General features: G+C 44.5%; 1 protein-coding gene across 2 annotated transcripts in view; it reads right to left on the minus strand.

Annotated features, from left to right (window-relative positions):
• The window catches only part of LOC115600916 (KN motif and ankyrin repeat domain-containing protein 1-like), a 107,983-nt gene that overhangs the window by 10,886 nt on the left and 76,539 nt on the right, over positions 1-20,558 (minus strand). The window contains exon 3 of one of the 2 annotated variants that reach the window (XM_030470376.1): positions 18,759-18,875. In XM_030470376.1, coding sequence (XP_030326236.1) covers positions 18,759-18,795 — 37 coding nt within the window. In that variant the 5' untranslated portion in view covers positions 18,796-18,875. Of the gene's footprint in view, positions 1-17,945; positions 17,973-18,758; positions 18,876-20,558 lie in introns of those variants that run through there. The other variant, XM_030470377.1, reaches the window with a different exon arrangement.

Raw genomic sequence — 20,558 nt, forward strand, 5'->3', positions numbered from 1 at the left:
CAACAGTGCTGCCACCTCTGTGTAGAAACTACTCTAAAAATAGTGGCCACTTGGGCAGATTGCTGTCCCAAGTCAGCCCACGGGTACGCTGTGGCTCTAAGCATGACCAGCAGGTCCACCATCAAGCAAGTCAGAAGCAAGTGGCAGCGCTTGTTGCATTGCACATGCATTTCCTAAAGATCCAGTGTCTTTTAACCAACGTGCCATGTCAAAAAATGTAACTGATAAAGAGCGAGCTTGCCTTGCATTGAAAGCAAACCACTGAAATGGTGATGGGGGCTTAGCTGGCTCAGCCACAGACAATCCTCTCTGCTGCAAGATGCTTATTTACTCATGATCAAGCTAGTCTCCTGCTCTGTCAGGTATCACCAGAAGGAGTGACAAGGTGTAAACAGTCACCCTTGACTTGTGGGTTTGAAACAGGGGGCAGCTCAGTCCTGTTCACTTACGTTTGAAAAGCAGATGTCAAGAGGGCAAGTCCAAACAAGAATGAATTTATTCTTTCCAAGCACCTGATTCCATGTGCATTTTTTTCATCTTACAGTATCTGACTACTTGAGAACTGCCCTTCGTCATTCCCCAAAACATGCATTTCATTCACTTTCTACTGTGTGCACACTTACTGGCTCAGGGCACATTTGTGATAAATGAAGAGCCTTCGATTTAAAGATACTTTCCAAATCAGACTTCCTTGAGGCCTGGCAAAATAAGTAATGGCAAACAGTAGATACCAATCACAAGCTCCTTCCAGCCGAGGAGAAAGCCATGTGATGCCATCTACTGAGCACCGTTGTAGAGCAGCTCAGTTTTGAACCACCATAGCCCAATAGATCTGGGTTAACAATGTTGATGAACACCAGGTCGAGCCTCAGTGCTGGTAAGATACCTTGATATCCTCTGCTGTGTAGGAGAAACCCTGAAGCCCCCTACCTCCCTTAGGCTTTGAAAATGTGGCATACCCGCCCCACTCTTCCAACAGTACATCATCCCGTTACTTTACACCACTGCGTTCTCACAAGAAAAATGACAAAGGAAAAAATAATTACAGAGACCAAGGCTTGCATCCACATAATAGGATGGGCTTCACAACACCCAGATAGAGGGCTAGCAAAGCAGAAGAGGAGTAAACCCCCAAATACTTACGTTCCTTCCTCACTCATTTAAATCATCTCCCCACTTCCCATGGGGGCAAAGGAGTCATGGATGCAAACCAGGTGTTTGCCTGAAAACGTCTTTTAACACAACTGTGCATCAGTGTTACCTGCTGAAGCGCAAGCAAAGAAGGATATGTTTGCTTTCTAGCCATGAACAACTGAATCACAAACCCAAAGTCTTTAGATTTATAATGTCATTACCCTTCTGTGCCTATAAATCTCCAAAGAGGTGAGAAGTGGAGAACAGATACATAGGGTTATTGTAACAGAGGTAACCATCAGGAAAGAACCTGGACTCCTGGGATATAAACCTGCCATGGAATATTAAAACTGATTTACACTTCACTCTTACAGCTGTGCACAGGGTGGAAAAAATGGAAGAATTGTCTTCTGCAAGAACGGCTCTACACAAATATTTGTATTTATGAGTTCTGTAAGGACATTATTTTGTCACATGCTTACCTCCATAAGGAATATGGCTTATGCTGCATAATCAGTATAATATTTCAAGTACTGGGAATTGTTGCCTCCTACCCTTTTTTATATTAATCAGTGAGATAAGACGTGTGTTGCCTCCAGACTTCAAAAGCATAAGCAGTTTGCATTATCCAAAAACACTAAAAGCTTTTTCTCATAATGTAAAAGAGTTCAGACTGCTGAACTGTTTTTCTTCAGAAAGTTAAAAAGCAATCATTAAGAGAAAATATGGAAAAGGTCATTATCAGGATTAATTCTATACGCACGTTCTAAATAGCTAAAACCAGTGGTTTATAATTGAAAGTCTATGAAAAATATTAAAAATCAGTAACTTTAAGGATAACAGCTACCTTTCTGCTGTTGAAACGATGCCTTACAGTAAATAGGTGCAGCGTTCTCTTCGCTTGACTGTTCACAACACCGATCTCCCAGTAGAAGACCTGTGCTTGTTGAAGGAAGCAAACTACTCTGTATGTAACAACAAAATCAAAGAGGCTGCCAGGAAGTGCGTAAAGCTGCAAGTGCAAACTTCCATCAGAAAGCAGTACTTGTGAGGCAGCCCAGATAACCAGGCACTGCTAAAAAATTAAATAAAACATTAAAAAAATTCCAGCTTAATATCTTACAAGAACATCAAGGGCTGGTTTCAGATGTGGTACCCTGGAGTGCCCCCATCCCTCTTCTCGACTGGCCTGCAGTGCTAGCAGAGCCAGCCACTTGCATCTCACCTCTCCCCCAGCCTGTTCAAGGGTCTCACTCACCAATCCACCCAGGAGCAAACCCTCAGATGTCGCTGCATTTAGTTTTTCAGGAAATTAAGTCTGAAGCACACTTTCCTTTGCCTTAAAGGGAGTGCGTATTCCTGACACATCAGCAGGCAGGGAGCCCAGAGGTTGCTACAGAGCATTTATTTATACTCATTTGGAATTTCCTGAGACAGGCCAGCCCAGCGCAGCGCCAGTGGTTTCTTTCACAGCACTCCACATGCTGCCCAACGCCTCTAGCTCCCCAAGGGTTAATATGCATTAAATGGGCAGCAGGACAAAAGGAACTGTACCAAATGACACACTAAAAAGATATGTTTTTTTTCTCTGATGAAGACAGATTTAATTCCCAAAAGGGAATTAAAAGTTCAGGTCACTTCTCTTCCACCCGCTCTCCCTTCCTCCCCAGCCCCTCTCATTTCTCACTCCCACGTATGGACTGAGAGCACAGAAAGGTTCATTGATATAATTTGGGCAGAACAATTACCTCTGTTGTAACCACCACCGCTTGCAATTCTGCCTGTCTTACATTCAGTCTCATTTTGTTTACGCTTCTCAAATGCACCTTATAATTTGAAGGATAAAAATAAAAACTTTTAGTATAAAGTTACAGACACAAAGTTTTCTTTTTTTCTGAAACACAGCCAAAATACACAAGATATCCTTCATGCTATTACAAACACTTTCAAAATGATGCACAAACATATTTGACTTTTCCATAATCCACCTTCTGGTTTCCACATAACACCAAGTATTAACTTATGTAAAGATAACTGGGATTCCAAATATAAAAAGGGTCATTTCTAAGCATAATAAAGAGACCCTCAAAGGCCTCAGCTCCATCTCTATTCATCTCTGCTTACAGTAACTGTTGCTGTAGTATAGCCAAACAAGGACGCTAAAAGAAAGTGGGCAAAGGAACAGGCTAAGTCAAGAAGGATAATGGTCCTAAGACTTCGCAGGATTGAAGGAAGAGAGTTTTATTACCATGCCTTCCGTCCAATTTCCAAAGAATAGCTAAAAGGAAAGAAAAAAGAGACATGAATTGTTAAAATAATTTCCAAGGTCACTGCAGATTGGAAGAGTTGTGCTTCAAACAGAAGTGGGATCTTGTGCTGGAATGACAGGAGACAGCTCCAAGTCCTCCACAGCGCCTTCAGCTAAAACGGCACAGACTTGCAATAAAAGCATTTCCTGAGTGTGTCTAGCAGCTTCAGTGGTATTTAATATGAATCAAAATAACGTGTAATACTTACAGGCATCAGCTCTTGGACTATAAAATATGTCCTGCCCTCTCGGTAATTTTACATTTATTTCCTTGAATTACAAGTCATTGATACATAACACTATAAAACATGAGCTCACAAAAAAAGCCCTTAAAAGGTCTCTAGATGTAGCCAACTCATTGCACCTATGGACCACAAAGGTACTGAATTTTAAGTGAACTTAGTTTGTTTTGGTCTCTGCTCTAATCATCCCATCCATAAAGAAAAGCATTAAAACATTAAAAACACTTTGGGAACAGCTTCTAACTGTATTTTGAAGTTTCTCCTGGGAGACAGAAAAGCTGTAGGGCAGCTGAAACCCAGCCCATGCTTTCTTTTCAGGGAAACAAAAGCAAAAATTCAACCCTTGAAAAGCTCCTGAAATGGAGCCTGCAGCTACTGCTCTGCATTTGCTGCCCTTCAAGGCCCATCTCTCAACCTGTAGAGTGAGTGATCAGCAAGGGAAGGACAAGCAGTGCACAGCAGCACAGGGTGGTACTAGTGGGCATCTCTAGCTCCATCAGTAGATTCTTCACACCAGGCAGTGGAGAACATGAAAATACCCATCTAGTCTTCTGCTGTGAAAAAGACTGTGACATCTGGGATAAAGTATGAGAATAGAAGGTATGGCCAAAACATCCTTCTGAAGAGTTAGGATTCTGCTCAGAGAAAAAGGAAAAAACCTCTAACATTGTAAGATTTCATTTTTCTAAAAAAGACAGCATGATATCCTGTTTAGAGAACAAGTTTTAGCAGCTGTCTCCACATGCTCCATCTGTTTATCATTACTCTGAGGTTTCAAGGGCTTGACGTCTGAATGAGCCCTGCATCAAGTCATGCACCTTTAGTGGACTGTCCTCAAAGCTTGGTCAGCTGGGCAGGCTGAAAAAGACCTGCCACAAGTGCAAGCAATAACCCATAACGTGTACCAGTACTTTGTCCCTTGCCCAGCAAGTCAAATATGGAGGCACACGTCTGGGTTGGCACCAGTAAAACCAAAAGGCAAAGAGCACATGCATATTTGTTCTCTTGGCCTTTGAAACCATTATAGTGCCAAATAAACTCATTCAGCTACTGTTTACAGTAGAAACAAAACTGTGGTCAGAGCACAGCTCCACAGGGACCAAAAAACGTGACTTGGTCCAAAGCAGAGCAAATGTAAGATTTGGTGCATGGGCAGCCATCCAGCCGATAAATTCTTATCTAAAAAGCAGGTTATTTCACACCCCTTTTGAAAACAAAAGGCAGAGAGGGCACAATGGATCTGTGAAAGGTGATGGATGAAACGCAGCTCTTTAAAACACATGCCTTCAACAGACCATTTCCTCAGCAGTGGAGTGGCTCTGCTTGGAAAGAATGAAATAAACTGCTCAACTACAGCAGTCTGGTCCAGGGAAGCACAGAGCTTGGCCTGACCCACCACTGTCAGGTTTATGTTCCTACCCCCAGAAACGTGGCTCTTGCATTTTGGTGAAGGCTGGATATGGTGTTCCTCTTGGGTTTATTTTTGTGGATTTTATTTTGGGAGAGATGGGTTACATTGCTACGGGCTTGTTTTGTTTTGTTTTCTTTAATGTCTTTCAGAATTTGGCAGCCAGTTTCCATAGAATGATTTAAAGCCCATTTAAAACACAATCAAAAACTAGCCATTCAGGTCAGTCCTGAGACTGATCTGGCCTACCCACCTTCTCCTCCCTAGCAGATGCCTCTGGAAAGGCAGAAGAAGAAAGCAAACATACAGCAACATTTCTCTTCTCAGCTGCCAGAAACCTGCAACTCAAGAGACTTCCTGATCCAGGGGTGGTCCAGGGTGGGTTTTAAATCACAGTGTCAAATATGTATTTTCAGGGTAGTGGGGATGTATTCAATAACTGCATTCAAAATGTGAGACTGCAGCTGATATGCTAGTACTGTAAGGAGATCTACTGGTCACATGCCTGGAGATACAATAATGGAGGATTAACCTGACCAATGACTACATAACACTCAAAACCCGCATATGAGAGACTTTGCATGCTACAGTTACATCCTTCATTAGTTAACATCTACACGGAGAAAGGATGCAACTGAAAAAAGCACCTCGTATTTGTCCACCTTGTTTAGCTTCATATAGAATGAACTTCAACTGCTTGGTATTTTGTGTATCATGAGGCAAGTCATGATCTCTAGTGTTTAGGTTGGAAGGGACCTTAAAGATCATCCAGTTCCAACCCCTTGCCATGGGCAGGGACACCTTTCACTAGGCCAAGTTGCTCAAAGCCCTATCCAACCTGGCCTTGAACACTGCCAGGGATGAGGCATGACTGCTTGGAAAAGCTTATGGTAAGAAGTCTTGCTGTGAGAGCAAGTAGGCCATTCAAGCCTTCACATTTGGTGATTTTATTTATTTGTTTATTTATTTTAGACTCACAGAATCATTTAGGGTGGAAAAGACCTTTAAGATCACTTAGCTGAACTGTTGAACTCAAGGGTTAGACTCACTGCCAAGTCCACCACTGAACCAGGTCCCTAAGTGCCACATCTACATGTCTTTTAAATACCTCCAGGGATGGTGACTCAACCACTTCCCTGGGCAGCCTGTTCCAGTGTTTGACAACTCTTTAGGTGAAGACATTTTTCTTAAGATTCAATCTTAACTTCCTTTGGCACAACTTGAGGCCATTTCCTCTTGTCATATCACTTGTTACCTGGGAGAAGAGACCAGCCACCTCGCTCTATCTTCCTATCAGGTAGTTGTAGAAAGTGATAAGGTCCCCCCAGAACTTCCTTTTCTCCAGACTAAACAATCCCAGTTCTCTCAGCTGTTCCTCATAAGACTTATGTTCTAGACCCTTCACCAGCTTTGCTGCCCTTCTTTGGAGCCCCTCCAGCACCTCAATGTCTCTCTTGTAGTGAGGGGCCCAGAACTGATTCGAGCTGCAGCCTCATGGTGCCAAGTACAAGGGGATGATCGCTGCCCTGGCCCTGCTGGTCACACTATTGCTGATACAGACCAGGATGCTGTTGCTCTTCTTGGCTGCCTGGGCACAAGCTGGCTCATGTTCAGCTCCGTCAATCAGCACCCCTAGGTCCTTTTCCACGGGCAGCTTTCCAGCCATTCTTCCCCAAGCCTGGAGCGTTGCATGGAGTTGTTGTGGCCCACATACAAGGCCCGGCACTTTGCCTTGTTGAACCTCATACTGCTGGCCACAGCCCATGGATCCAGCCTGTCCAGATCCCTTTGCAGAGCCTTCCTATGCTCCAGCAGATCAACACTTCCACCCAACTTCGTGTTGTCTCCAAATTTACTGAAGGTGCACTTGATCCCCTTGTCCATATCACTGATAAAGATATTAAACACAACCGGCCCCAGTACTGAGCCCTAGGGAACACCACCTGTGACCAGCTGCCAACTGGATTTAACTCTATTTGTTGCTATTCTTCGAGCCCATTCATCCAGCCAGTTTTGTACCCAGTGAAGAGTACACCCATCCAAGCCATGAGCAGCCAGTTTCTCCAGGAGGATGCTGTGGGAAATGGTGCCAAAGTCTTTGCTAAAGTCTAGATAGAGGACATCCACAGCCTTTCCCTCATCCACCAAGTGGGTCACCTTGTCATAGAAGGGGATCAGGTTAGTCAAGCAGGACCTGCCTTTCATAAACCCATGCTGATGGGGCCTGATCACCTGGTTGTCCTTTATGTGCCGCATGATGGCACTCAAGACGATTTGCTCCATTACCTTCCCTGGTATCAAGGTCAGACTGACAGGCCTGTGGTTCCCCAGATCCTCCTTCCAGCCCTTCTTGTAAATGGGGGTCACATTTGCTAACCTCCAGTCAACTGGGACCTCCCCAGTTAGCCAAGACTGCTGATAAATGATGGAAAGCACTTGGTGAGCACTTCTGCCAGCTCCCTCAGTACCCATCCAGCCCCATAGACTTGTATGTGTGTAAGTGGTGTAGCAGGTTACTGTGCATTTCCCCTTGGATTATGGGGTCTTCATTTTGCTCCCTCTCTTCCAGCTCAGGGGGTTGGGTACCTGAAGAACAACTGGTCTTGCTGTCAAAGACTGAGGCAAAGGCATTAAGTACCTCAGCCTTTTCCTCATCCTTTGTCCCTGTGTTTTCCCCCGCATCCAAGAAAGGATCTAGTCTGTCCTTAGCCCTCCTTTTGTGCTAATGTATTTATAGGAACATTTTTTATTGTGTTTTAAGGCAGTAGCTGGATTAAGTTCTAGTCAGGCTTTGGCCATTCTTATTGTCTTCCTGTATAACCTCATGACATCCTTGTAATCCTCCTGAGCTGGCTGCCCCTTCTTCCAAAGCTAATAAACTTCTTTTTCCCTGAGTTCCAGCCAAAGCTCTCTGTCCAGCCAGGCCAGTCTTCTTCCCCACTGGCTCATCTTTCGGCACATGGGGATGGCCTGCTCCTGTGCCTGTAGGATTTCCTCTTGAAGAATGTCCAGCCTTCCTGGACCCCTCTGCCCTTCAGGACTGCCTCCCAGGGGACTCTGTCAACCAGCATCCTAAAAAGGCCAAAGCCTGCCCTCCGCAGGTCCAGGGCAGCAATTCTGCCTATCCCCCTCCTTACTTCCTGAAGAATTAAAACTCTATCATTTAGTGATCACTAGTCACTAGCCCAAGACAGTCTCCAACCATCACATCACCCACAAGCCCTTCTCTGTTCACAAACAACAGGTCCAGTGGGGCACCTTCTCTAGGTGGCTCCCTCACCAGCTGGGTTAGGAATTTATCTTCTACATGCTCCAGGAACCTCCCAGACTGTTTCCTCTCTGCCATGTTGTATTTCCAGCAGACATCTGGTAAGTTGAAGTCCCTCAGGAGAACAAGGGCTGGTGATTGTGAGACTTCTCCCAGCTACTTAACAGAATATTCTGTCTGCCTCTTCATCCTGGTTGGGTGGTCTATGAATCATAGAATCACAGAATGGTTTGGGTTAGAAGGGACCAGTGCTACTGAAGTGGGTCAAGTCTGCCTATTGGGCCTTCTGTTCCTTTTGGAAGGGAGTCTCTTATGGCAATGACCCATCTTTTCTTCATTATGGAAGCAGTTTTGACGCTGGGCGTAGGCTGACTTAACTTCGGAGATGAACCATCATCCTCATTATTGTTCAGTTCCACTTGCAGAGCCTTGTACCTGTTGTGCAAGGGCACCTGGGCAAGTGGGGTAGTCACAGAGGAGACATGCCCACTGCACTGGGCAGGAACTTGTTGCCACTGCTCTTTATCCCCTAAGTCACTGCATTCAGCCAGGTGGAGAGAGGATAAGGAATTCTCCATGTTATGGGTGCTGTCTGCTTGTTGGGTCTGTCTCGGGGAAGGTAGGGTGCAATTGCAGTAGTCTGTCTCTCTCTTTCACTCGCTGATACTCCTCAACCTATTTGCCTGTCCCCAGAGCTCTGTCAGTAAGTGGAGGAGCTCCTCCACCTGAGTGCACCTCCCTCACGTGTGCTCACTGCTGCTGTCCACTGGCAGTAAAAGAAAGATATGCATTCTCAAAGCTGGAAATACATGTATGGGCTTCGTATGCCACAGACAAGGATGCAAGGTGAATATCTGCCTGTTGGGAGCTCAGGTGGAAGCGTCAGCCTAGTGACCATCTTCTGGTGTATTTGAAAAAACCTGTCTGAATCATTTGGGGTCAGATGGCAGATCCTGCCAGCCTGGAAGGCATCCCATGTCCTTCAGTCATCACCCCTTATGTCCGCAGCTGAGCAGGGGCAGGGGATGCAAGAAGGAACTCACAGCTTTCCAAGGAGACCATACAGGCTACAGATTTAGGCATCTCTTTCCCCCTTGGATTAAGATTCTGCAATTAAACACCATGGATTTCTAGTAATAATTACTAATCCAGAAATACTGCAGTTCTACCCACAATAACATAATGATTATGCAAAAGGCTGAGACAAGGAGAAGTGCTACACAAACTGGAGAAAAAAACCCAAGTGCCATGCGTACCTAAAGGAACCCATGGGCAAGACTACACATGTCCATTTTTAATGTGCCATATAACAGATAAACAGTGCGTGCAGTACATCACACAGCAGCAGGATTGGAGAAGGATGGTAAAGCTGGAGCAGAGCAGGAGATGCTACACTCAGTTTTGCACAGAGATGTCTCTCCCACTGCTGTGGTCTTGGCTGTACCTGGTGTCCGAGCCACACATGTGCCTGTAGAGTTGTAGCTTTACAACTTCTCTCTGAAAAGGGAGAGGGAAGTAGTTTTCCCAGAATGTCAATGGTGCATTTTCCACAGCACTGAAGATGGGTTGCGAGGAAGCCTCCGAGCACTGAAGGCAGAGCAGGGGGTGGAGGAGGGCTGGATAGCAGGGAAAGGCACAGGCTGTGCTCCCCAGGGCCTGCACCCAGGGAGAAGTCCCTGCATGTCCTCAGGGAGAGCTGGGGTGAGACCGAGCACTGGAGGAGGGGGCCAAAAGGAATAGCAGGAAATCAAAAGGAAAGGACCAGCACTCTGGATGACAGACATGCTGTCTGAGAATGGAGAGTGGGAACAGGTCTGTAACTAATGGTAGCAAGGGAGAATGGTGAAAGTCTAAAGGACAATACAGTGGATACACAGCCTTGTGAGCACATTTGAGTACTGGCAAGCTTGAGCTGTCTGTCTCCACATAGAAAAACAGAGGACGGGAGCAGAATACAATGATTCTAAAATACACTTTTTTTTCTTTAATCTTTTAACATAAGATAGGGAAAAACATACCTAAAATTTAAGAATCACAATTTCTGCTGGAGGGAGGAGAGAGAGAAGAAAGGGCTTAGCCATGGACTTCTTGAATTGAAAAAACACTGCTGAACCTTGTAATCCCGTAAACGTGACTACTCTGATCTTGTCATTAAGCTTCTATCATATGCAAATGTCAGTCTGCTTTTACAAACAAAACAATGTGTTTTACTGTATTTTCTTGCACTATACTTTTTTTTTTAAAGCTGCGTGCTTTAGATTTACCAAGCAGTGTAGTTAAAGTGTTAAAACTTGACCTATTTGCGAGGATTAGAGCTGAAATTCCAGTAACAGCAGCTAAGTTGCACAAGTGTTTTCTTTTTATTATTTGATCTTCTGCAACCCATATGACAGTGCTCCAGGCAGACGGGTTGGTTATGTGAAGAGAGGGTAGGGAGGGGGCTGGGAGTACATCCACAAACATGCCCCTCAGCAATAAGAGACTACTCCAGACCAGCGATGTCTGGTTTACATAGGAAAACAATCTGTTCCTGATTATCAGTTAATTTGATCCTCACCCTAACCTGACCAAACCTTCAAACCCAGCTATTAAAAACTGTTTCCACCCCCTCCCTCCATCTCCTACTTTCAAACACATACTGAAGGGCAACTCAGGAACATCACAGATGGGTCCTGTATGTTGAAGGAAAGCAACATGTTGTTATGAAGAAAAAATATACATGAATACATTAATAAAAAAAGATAAGACAGTTACATAAAACACTTATTACAGTGTGAGATAACTAGGGAGGAGAAGAGCAAGAAAAAGGGATGGGCTGTGAGAGGGGGTAAGGGTCACATTACTTACTTCTACAGGGAAGGCGGCTTTACAAGTGCTTAACAAGTGGGGAAGGACTGACCAAAAGCATGAAAGAATATGATGGGATCTCACACTCACCTACCTCTCTGACCGTCTGAGCACTTAAGTTTTGTTGAAGTCTGTGTGAAGAATCAGGTGAAGAAAAATCTCAGGAGATGGTACCTTACACAGACCAAGTATATGCTACGAAAAGTTTTAAAGAGTTAGAGAGACGGGGGGTGGGGGGGAGCCCTATGTGGAGCTGGTTGATGTGCTCCCCCCTCAGCACTGCAAGCTGCAATGTGCATCCCACAGCAGAGGTCAACCATCGCTTTCAGCTAATATTGTAAGTGTGATTTCCGGATGAAATCAGAGGAGGGAATGGGAGAAAGAAAGAGGAGGATGGCCACAAGCATGCTTCTGTCTTGGAGCTCAGAGCTGGTCACACCGGGACATCCTGGCAGGGATCTGTGCTCTGCCACCTAAGGGATCGTGTTTCCAGAGGAAGGAAATGGAGATAGAGCAGCAATGCCAATGTGGGCAGCCCAAGCGCTCCCTCAGCCCCTAAACCTGCTGTGAAAACATGATACGGGAAGGTCTGCCCTTCTGTCAGCTCTAATCCAAAGCCTTACAAATGGTATGGAAGGGGGGAGGGCAGAGGTAGCCATTACAAGAAGCTTCCCAAGGACTTCTGCTCCAGGAGCAATCCTTCTGCAAGGAACATGTCTAAATGCAGGTGCTCAGTGTTCACAAACAGAAGACAACCAGCTGTAATAAGGCAATTTCCATCCAAGCTGTTTCCCTGGGGGGCTGTATCCTTTTAAAGGCAACAAAATACCATCCCTTCCCACAAGGAGGAGATTCATACACATTATTCATAAACTGTTTTCTGCAGAAGAATCTGGGAAGGGACTGAGGAACACTGTAGAACAGTTTTTGGGGAAAAATACACTCTTTTGAGTTAAACAGCCACAGAAGACTTTGCTCAGTTGTGTATCTGAGAGTGGGGGCAAGGAAGAAGATGCAGAGAGTATAATTTTTCAAGTCTGAATAATGTTTATTCTTGGTGTTTTTCATGCAGCACATGCTGGCCCTGCTGCAGGTCCTTGCCCCTCACCAGCCCCACAGGCTGCTCCTCCACACAGGCACCTCTCACCAGACTGCTACCAGATCAATGCAAAACAGCAACATCCATCACAAGACCTTAGGGGTTTTACCACAGTTAATCGCCGCCAGTTCAGTGAGGTTGCAGGGTACCATAAACAGCAAGGCATGCCTATTTAGCCCCTAGAGCATTACTGGTATTAAAATACAAGATCAGCACCCTCAGCTGCCTCTGAGGGTGTAGAGGGACCAGCAGCAGGATACATGAGAAGGTCCAGGTGCTGCCTATGGAAGTGCATCTCAACAGCTCAGACAAGGAAAGCATGCATTACTCCATGAGCAAGCCTGTGTCCCAGAGGAATGAACACAGTCCTCTGTCTAGGTGAGAGGTAGGAATCTCCTGGGCAGCTGCAGAAGATAATCCAGATCAAGAAACAACTGCAGTAATCTCTGAACAAAAGACAGACCAATTAAATCTGTTCCCTATCTCAGGGCACTTTGTCCTGCAAAGCGTCTGCATCTTATATAGCTTTGTGTCTTGGGCCATCTGCTTCCCACTGCATCCCATTTCCATTTTAAGGACTGGGCCATCTGGGCCATACTGCTATGTCCTCAACTACTAATGACACTGTATTTATTGTATCCTTTTTAACCTCTTCCTGCCCCTTCCACTTCCAGCAGATTCCAAGATCAGGCCTGAAAGGCATTGTTCAGGCAGCAAGTGTGTAAATGAAGATGCACAATCCCTGTGATCCTCTTTGTTCTGATAAAGGCCTCTAGGTTGGGCAAATGCAAGTCAGTGTGTTTTCAAGCTTTCTGCTGGCATTGGCTGTGAGATCCTCCATCTCCAGCCATCTGTCTTTAAGGCAGATCTGACATCAGTGAGTGTACTAGAGCATACTGATGGAAATTCGGATACGCCTTGTGATAGAGCTGATGTGAAATCACTGGAGGCTCACTCACCCTTCACCCCACAGATTTCCACTGTCTAGGTCCCACCCTAGCTTGTTTTCAAATACTGGGCACCACCAGTGTGACTCACTAGATCACTTGTGGGTGAGGCAGGAGCAAGATCCCAGTGACAGCCCTGAATGCCATCTACCCATCCAGAAAGCACAGGACTATGTGGCAATTCAGCAAGCTCTCCCAATGGCAAAAGTCCCCCACCACCTGCCAGAGCACACCTTTGGCATACACCCGTCCCCATTAACTCTGATGGTTATTGGATGGAGGCTCGGAGCAGGGAGCACCATAAGGAAACAAGCCCAGGCTTAAATAGCCTCTCATCACACAGCCCTGACTCAACCAAATTACCCTTGCTTGCATGGCTGATTTGATAAAAATACAAGCTCACCTGAGCCCTGGTCATTTGCCTCTGCTAAGCTAAGCAAACTCAGTGCATTTAAGGCTGCTAAGCTCGGAGCTCGGGATGTCAGTAGCATTGTAGTGGTACCTCAATGCCACCTACCCCGCAGGAAAACAGCAGAGAGCAGATGTCAGCTGGGCTCTTGTGGCAGGCACTCGCGATACTCAGGAGTAAAGGCTCTATTGGACTGACTACTACACCCAGCAATCAAACACTTCCAGTTGCTAACCCCTTCATGTCTGTGAATTTCTCTCTATTGACTGAGGGTCTGTAATGATAGTCTCCTAAAATAACAATGCTGGTAATATTCTGGAGCTCAGCACTTTGTTCTTAAGACTACGCTTCAGATCATTAGGCTGGAAATTATGCAAAACTCCATGAATATTGCTTAAGACTATACGCATCAGGAAAGTAAAATCACAGCAGAGACTCTAACTCAGATAATCCAGTAACAGAAACTAAAGCATGTCTACAAATGGTTGGTACATTTCAATGGTTGTTACAAGTCAGTGCAGAAGACATGTATGATAAAAACATTTGCTCTAAGTAAACGTGTGTCCTGTTTTATTGGATTCAATAAAAAGGGTTAATAAGTCAGCAGGGGTTTTCATAATACTTTAAAACAGTTGCTTAAGCATTTATATACCAGCAGATGGAAAACACATTTATTAAACATTTGGTCTTTGAATCATGCTGACATTATTATCTCAAACAACATTAATGCAGGCTACAGCCTCTTGTAATGGCCTCATTCTCTGACTAACTTGTTGCATAGTTGTAACTTCACTTAGGAGTCAAGAAAACTGCTCAGATACAAAGAAAATCTAACGAGGGGCCCATGGGATGCTGCAGGGTAACTGTGCATATATAGAATAATCAGAGGGACACCAGGCTGCTGCAGGGGAACCAGCGCTCCAACACTATATCTACCATCAAATGCCCCACTGTCCTGCAGCTCTCAGCGCGCTCTACAGAGCGGAGGCAGATGCTCAGGTCTGCTGGGAGTGACATCTCCCTGTCCTGGGAGGCTGAAAGTGAAAGGAGTAAACTGCAAGCAACGACCATTGATGCGGGCACACTGCCTATTGCAGCAGTAGTTCCTTGCTTTGCAGGTGCAAAGAAATCAAGAGTAAAAACGGTGGTGACTCCCTAGGATGCCACTGCTTTAAGAACCATGTAGAACTCTGAAGGAGATAAAGCATATAGCAGTTAAACACTCAGGGAAATAGTCCAAATGAATCTGTATAAGATGTAGTGCTCCTGTAAGTAGAAGCATGTTAAAAGTGGGATGAGAAGGCATGAAAACACAATTCTTTAAATAAGAGCGAGGGGGGAGGCGCAGACAGAAGGAAGAAAACAGAAAGGATCAGGGAAATCTCAAACACCATGTATAGAAAACTATGCAGTTGCTTTACGGCAAACTAAAGGATTGTGCAACAGCCTTGCTATACTGACCTCTGCAGCCCGTCCTACTCAAGAAAACTGGAAAAGCTTTACTTCTGTTAAAATGCTTTATGTCCCTGTTAAAAGAGATGACTGACAATTCTGTGGTCTCTGGATACAGAGCATGAGGTGTGCAGGGAAGTAAAATAAAACAGATGTTTTCATTATGGTTAGAAACAAATGCAGTTTTTAACCCTTTATCTTTTTTAATCAGACTCCTATGTTTGTTTTGCTGCTTCCTTGTTTTCTACATCAGAATAAACTGTACTGGAATTTCACACCATTCAGTGCCTTTTCAGAACATGTGTTTTGAAAAGAAAGTTTCAGCAGATCAGATGTTAGTGAAAGGAATGAAAATCCAGCCAGAAGTATTTCCAAACTGCCCAGTAAGTTTTAGGCTGGTGTACACCGGGCTTTTTGTAGTTGGCTGGAGGATGTTTCTGCAAATACCACTACAGCAGTGTTTGCAGAGCCTCATTAAATAGATGATTTATGCATCAGTCCAGGCAAGCGCAGAAACTAACGATTACTGGAAGTTTCACCCAGCAGTTAATGGAGACGCTAATACTATTTCGAGAAACAATCACCTCTCTTTTTTTTAATTGTACTATGCCAAGAGAAATTAATTCGTATCATGCACCAAACCAACTCCAGCCTCGTAATAGCTCCCCACAGACAAAAGGTATTTTCTAACTCCTGCTGCAGCTAGAGTGCTCGACAGGCTCTGGACTTCCATTGCACTCCTGCTGAGTTTACCGGGCTGAGCAGTAAGCTCACATGCCATGGAGAACAGTTCTGACTATTCAGCACCCAACTGATAAAATAAAGCAAATTTTCCTGCGAGACCAATTAGTCTATCATGAGCGTTAGAGAGACTTCAGCTATTTTCTGAGCCTAGTCCAAAATCAGTACCAAGCCTCTAAACCAATTTCCAAAATGTCTAAAAATGAGCTTGCAGCTCACAGAAGCACACTACCAGACCTTTGTGCAATGAAACCGGGAACAGAGTAAGAAGCAAACAAAACTATTGACAAACAGTACGGAAGTCTAAATCAGTCTTTGCTATTTATTCACCACATGTGAAGTTCATGTCTTTAACGAGATAATGCAAGAGGCAGAGAAATTTGTGATAGGTACTTTCATGATAAAGTCATCGCTTGCTTTGTAGGTTATCTGGCATACTCACTCACTGAAAATATTTACAGCAAATGTACTTCTAAAAAAAAACTTTATAAAAATGCAAAACAGCTTGATCCTTTCCTGGAAACAAGTTCTGAATTCAAACATTCCTCTACAGATTTTATCTGCAGCAGCAGTAGTCCATATAGGCTTGTATACTAAGAAAAATTACCGAAATGGCACATAGGCATAATCATTTAATAGTGCAAGTACTTACATTCTTGAGTTAACCAAAGCAAACCACTGCTCCTTAGTCACCTCATACTTGAATGCAGCTGATGTGGTCAAACTTGCCAAAATATTCAAGTAACATAAATGCAGCTTAGTAGTCCGTAACAAGTCTTTCTAGTTCTTTTTCCTGTTGCTGATTGATTCAGAGGGTGCAGAAAACACCACCCCTGAAGTTTGTCTTTCCACTCTTAGAGCTCCATGCAATTAAGAAACTTGCTTCAATAACTCCAACGCCCAAATCAGTTCCTGCTCATCCAAGCGCAGGATAACAAATCACAGATACCTGCAGCCCAATACTCTGTCCTTTATGAACTGCTGAGGATTTGGAGACACAGGCATACATAGCTGCATGTTAGAACGCCAGCCTCAAGGATTTGCAAAGCCAACATGTCCTGACAGTCTCTGCAAAACATTGTCCAATTTAGTTCTGAATTAAATACCTGCAATTCATTATAGCGTCTTTCTACGAATAAGGGAACAAACAGCTTCTACCCTGCAAGAAGCCTTGTTTGCATAACAATCCTGAAGCTAAAACTGCATCTTGCATTAACACATCCCCAGTACAAGCATTTAGCTTCTTTTAAACTTGCATGTCAGCCTACCAACTTTTTCAACGGACAATTCTACTGGTAGGGGGAGAGAGGGGGCAGAAATTAGTAAACCAATCAGTAACACTCCATGCATACTTTTTCGTTCCTTGTAAGCAGAGGGAATTGTTCTGCATGACTTAAGTTAAAAGCATATTATTAAAAAAAGTCAAGTTACATGGGGGGGGGTAGGCAATGAACAGCTACACTAAAGTTACACAGCAGAGGTTTTGAAGTCTGCCTTCTCAAAATGATTACAAAAGGTTACAAAAGGGTATGGTTTCTTCCTTAGAGAATACATTTCTAATTGTATAAAAATGAGGGGAGGAGGGAGAAAAGAAAACATCCTTTTTCAGTGGTCTCAGGATTTAACAACATTGGTAAATTTAACTTTAAATAATCAACAGATAATAGTAACTCCAATGTCTTCATGTAACTTCCACTAGCCTTTAGAAAAGACTTACTGTTTTGCATAAATTGCAGATAACGACACTCTGTATTTCTAATTCCCAGCACCCAAAACACTTTGCACTAATTGGAACAATTCTACAGTGAGCACAGTGAATAATTTAGGATTTGTTTTCATACCAGAATATACTTGGAAAGGAGGTTGGTGCTAAAATCCACCAGATAAGCCAACTCTCAGTATATATATGTCATGATGTAGCAAGTAGCATTTGAACACGAGTGCCTGAGCACTGGGGGAAGGGGGAGAGAAGCTGAAATTTCTGTTTACATGGACAACAAAAAAGATATTTAATGCTCCTTCCCAGGGTATTCAAAGTGCTCCCAGCCACCCCACCCTTAACTGATAAATCCATTTCCCATCATACCTACATTAGGACGTCCCAAAAGAACACCCACAAGCTCCTGCCACGCACTTGAAGTTTTCCATATAATCCCACTGTAGCAGCCTCAGCTTTAGTGGGCTAAAGTTATGTTTGTGCAGTGATGAGGAGAACAGGAAAATATTGACACAACTGCAGGAGGAGCGCTGCTGCTGTGCTGTTATCAATCGTTCCGCAATCTCTGCCCCCTCCTGACCCGTCAGCCCTACTCAGCAACCTTTGAACATGCCTAGCAATCTATTTGAGAGAGTATCACCCAAACAAAACAGACACCTCGTCGGGAGCTTCTTGAAATAATGATAGTTAAGTGAACTGAACACCTCCTCTTGATGCTGCTCGAGAAATGCTTCTGTTTTGTTGGAGATCAAGAAACCAAAATCAGCCTGGCCAGTAAGGGTGACCAGGAGGGGCTGGAGATTCGATGTGTAAGAGCTGGTTAATTTCACCAGTTAATTACAGCCACAGGATAACACAACCACATGACTTCTGCAGCAAACCCCTAGGCCTCTCAGAGTCCAGTGTAAACCAACATAGGCCCTTGAAAGCAGAGCGCGCTGCATGCTGAACAACAGAGTGCCAACCCTTACATCTTTGCAAACAACTTTCCACACTTCAAATATTTAAAAGATTATCGAGGGTGGGGAAGGGGGAGCAGACAGACTCTGCTCTACCAGGAAATCAGTTTTCAGTATTTAATCTTAACTGGTGCTACTTCCCTTTGCTGCTGCTTTCACAGTTTAAGAACAGATTTTTTTAAAAAAATTATAATCCAAAAGGGGGAAAAGTGTTCCCAATTAATTACCTGTAGCAATGCCGTTAGTATTTGCTGGGTAGGCCATGTTTGCTCAGTAACACATCCAGAGCTAGGCTGTTGGGTGTCATGCAAATGCCATGCATCAAGTCCAACCTGACATGCAACCTGGAACAGACAAGAAAAAGACAGTTAAAACCATGCAGTTTTAAGAAGTTAGATACACTAAGCAGCAGGCATTTCTGAGTGTTTAAAGTCTCATCTTCAGTGCAAGCTTCACCAGAGCAGGAACTTATATTCCTCTCAATCAGCGCCATAACTATCACAAAACGCAAGGCTAAACTGGTGTCTGAAGGTGAATTGTGGCTCTCTGACAAACTCCGTGGAGGACAGTTGCTCCAGATCTGTCCTCAGTGAGGATGTAGCCAGATGAATTTGCTATTGGCCTTGGGTTGGTTTTTTTTTTGTCCTGTCTGAAGCTTTTCTGCACTTTGTCCCTAGCCTCCCTTTCATCAGGGCAGCTTCCTCACATTTCCTGGCACATATGTAAAGTTTTAGACTACCCAAGGGTTTACACAGGCAGGGTTAGAGGATTTCTAGGTGAAGAACACCTATAGAAGAGCTGTACCAGTGAGCAAGGGACCTGTTGCAACTTCCAAGCTCAGATGTCCCTGAAGGAAGGTGAGGACAGAAGGACCCCACTGCAGATGCAGCCAAAAAACAAGCACGTGCATCCCCACTGTCCAGACAACCTGTCCCCTGCAGGTCCCCACATCAACAGGTTTTCTGGGTGTGAGGTTTTCTTTCAACCTACATGTGGCAGGCGCAACAGAGATGCAGTGCTTGCCTGAAGCTCAGGCTGCAGGTACAGAAAAAGGGTGCTGTTGGCTTGGGCGGGTGGTTGCCCAGTGGAAGCCAAGTGAGAGGCAGAAGCAAAACCAGCAGCAGTTTTGTGGCTAGCTGGCTGCTGCCTGGCTCTGCAAAGCCAGCCATGCTGGCCCTGCAACCAGGCTCCTGTTCTCCTTCCCAGCCCACCATGGGGGCAGCCTGATTGCAACTTGCATCCTCAGAGCAACAGATGCGACTCCTCCAGGGCTGCAGAGATGCCTCTTCTTGGCTCTGCTTCAAGTTTTTTACAATCCAAACAGCATTTCATTTTGTTGACTCAGATAGGTGGAGCTTAGGTGCATGAAGAACACCCTGCCCCACCGACCCCAGTCGACATAGGCTGACAGCTCCTCAACAAACCAGTCACATTTTTCCAATTATATTTGATTTGGCTCTGACGGTACGTGCGTGGAGGTATTTAAAAGCTAAGCAGTTTAGCAAAGGAAAAGAAAATCCAGAAATGAACTGGTGGAAGCACCATGTGAATCTGAGTCAAAGGTATACCAACTGACAGAGAAGCTGGCTGTCTCTTAAAACTGACAGAGCTCCATCACACAGGCTTTGATTTCCACTTCAAAAAACACAAGCACAAATCTCTTCATTTTTAGTACAATCCTGATGTCAATTTTCCAAGAATGCAAAAAGACCCCCATTGCAACTCCTCCTCCCCAGGCTCTGCCATACACCCTTAAATTTATGATCTCTTGTTGAATGGTGGGTAGGACATGAAGCTGTCAAAAAGACTGTACAAGCAAAAGGCTACTAACAACGAAATAAAGCAGGCGTCCAACACAGGCCATGACGGAGGGAGGCCCATCACAAGATTCCAGGCATAACAATAATTATCAGATTTCTGAAACACTGAAGCTTGGCAAAAAACAAAATAGAAAAGCATTTTGCTGGCTGAGTTTGCAGCCAGGACTGACATTTGAAATCTGTGAGCTTTTAGGGAAGTATTAACCA

This window comes from Strigops habroptila, chromosome Z (assembly GCF_004027225.2).
Source record: "Strigops habroptila isolate Jane chromosome Z, bStrHab1.2.pri, whole genome shotgun sequence".
NCBI classification, from domain to species: Eukaryota; Metazoa; Chordata; class Aves; order Psittaciformes; family Psittacidae; genus Strigops; species Strigops habroptila.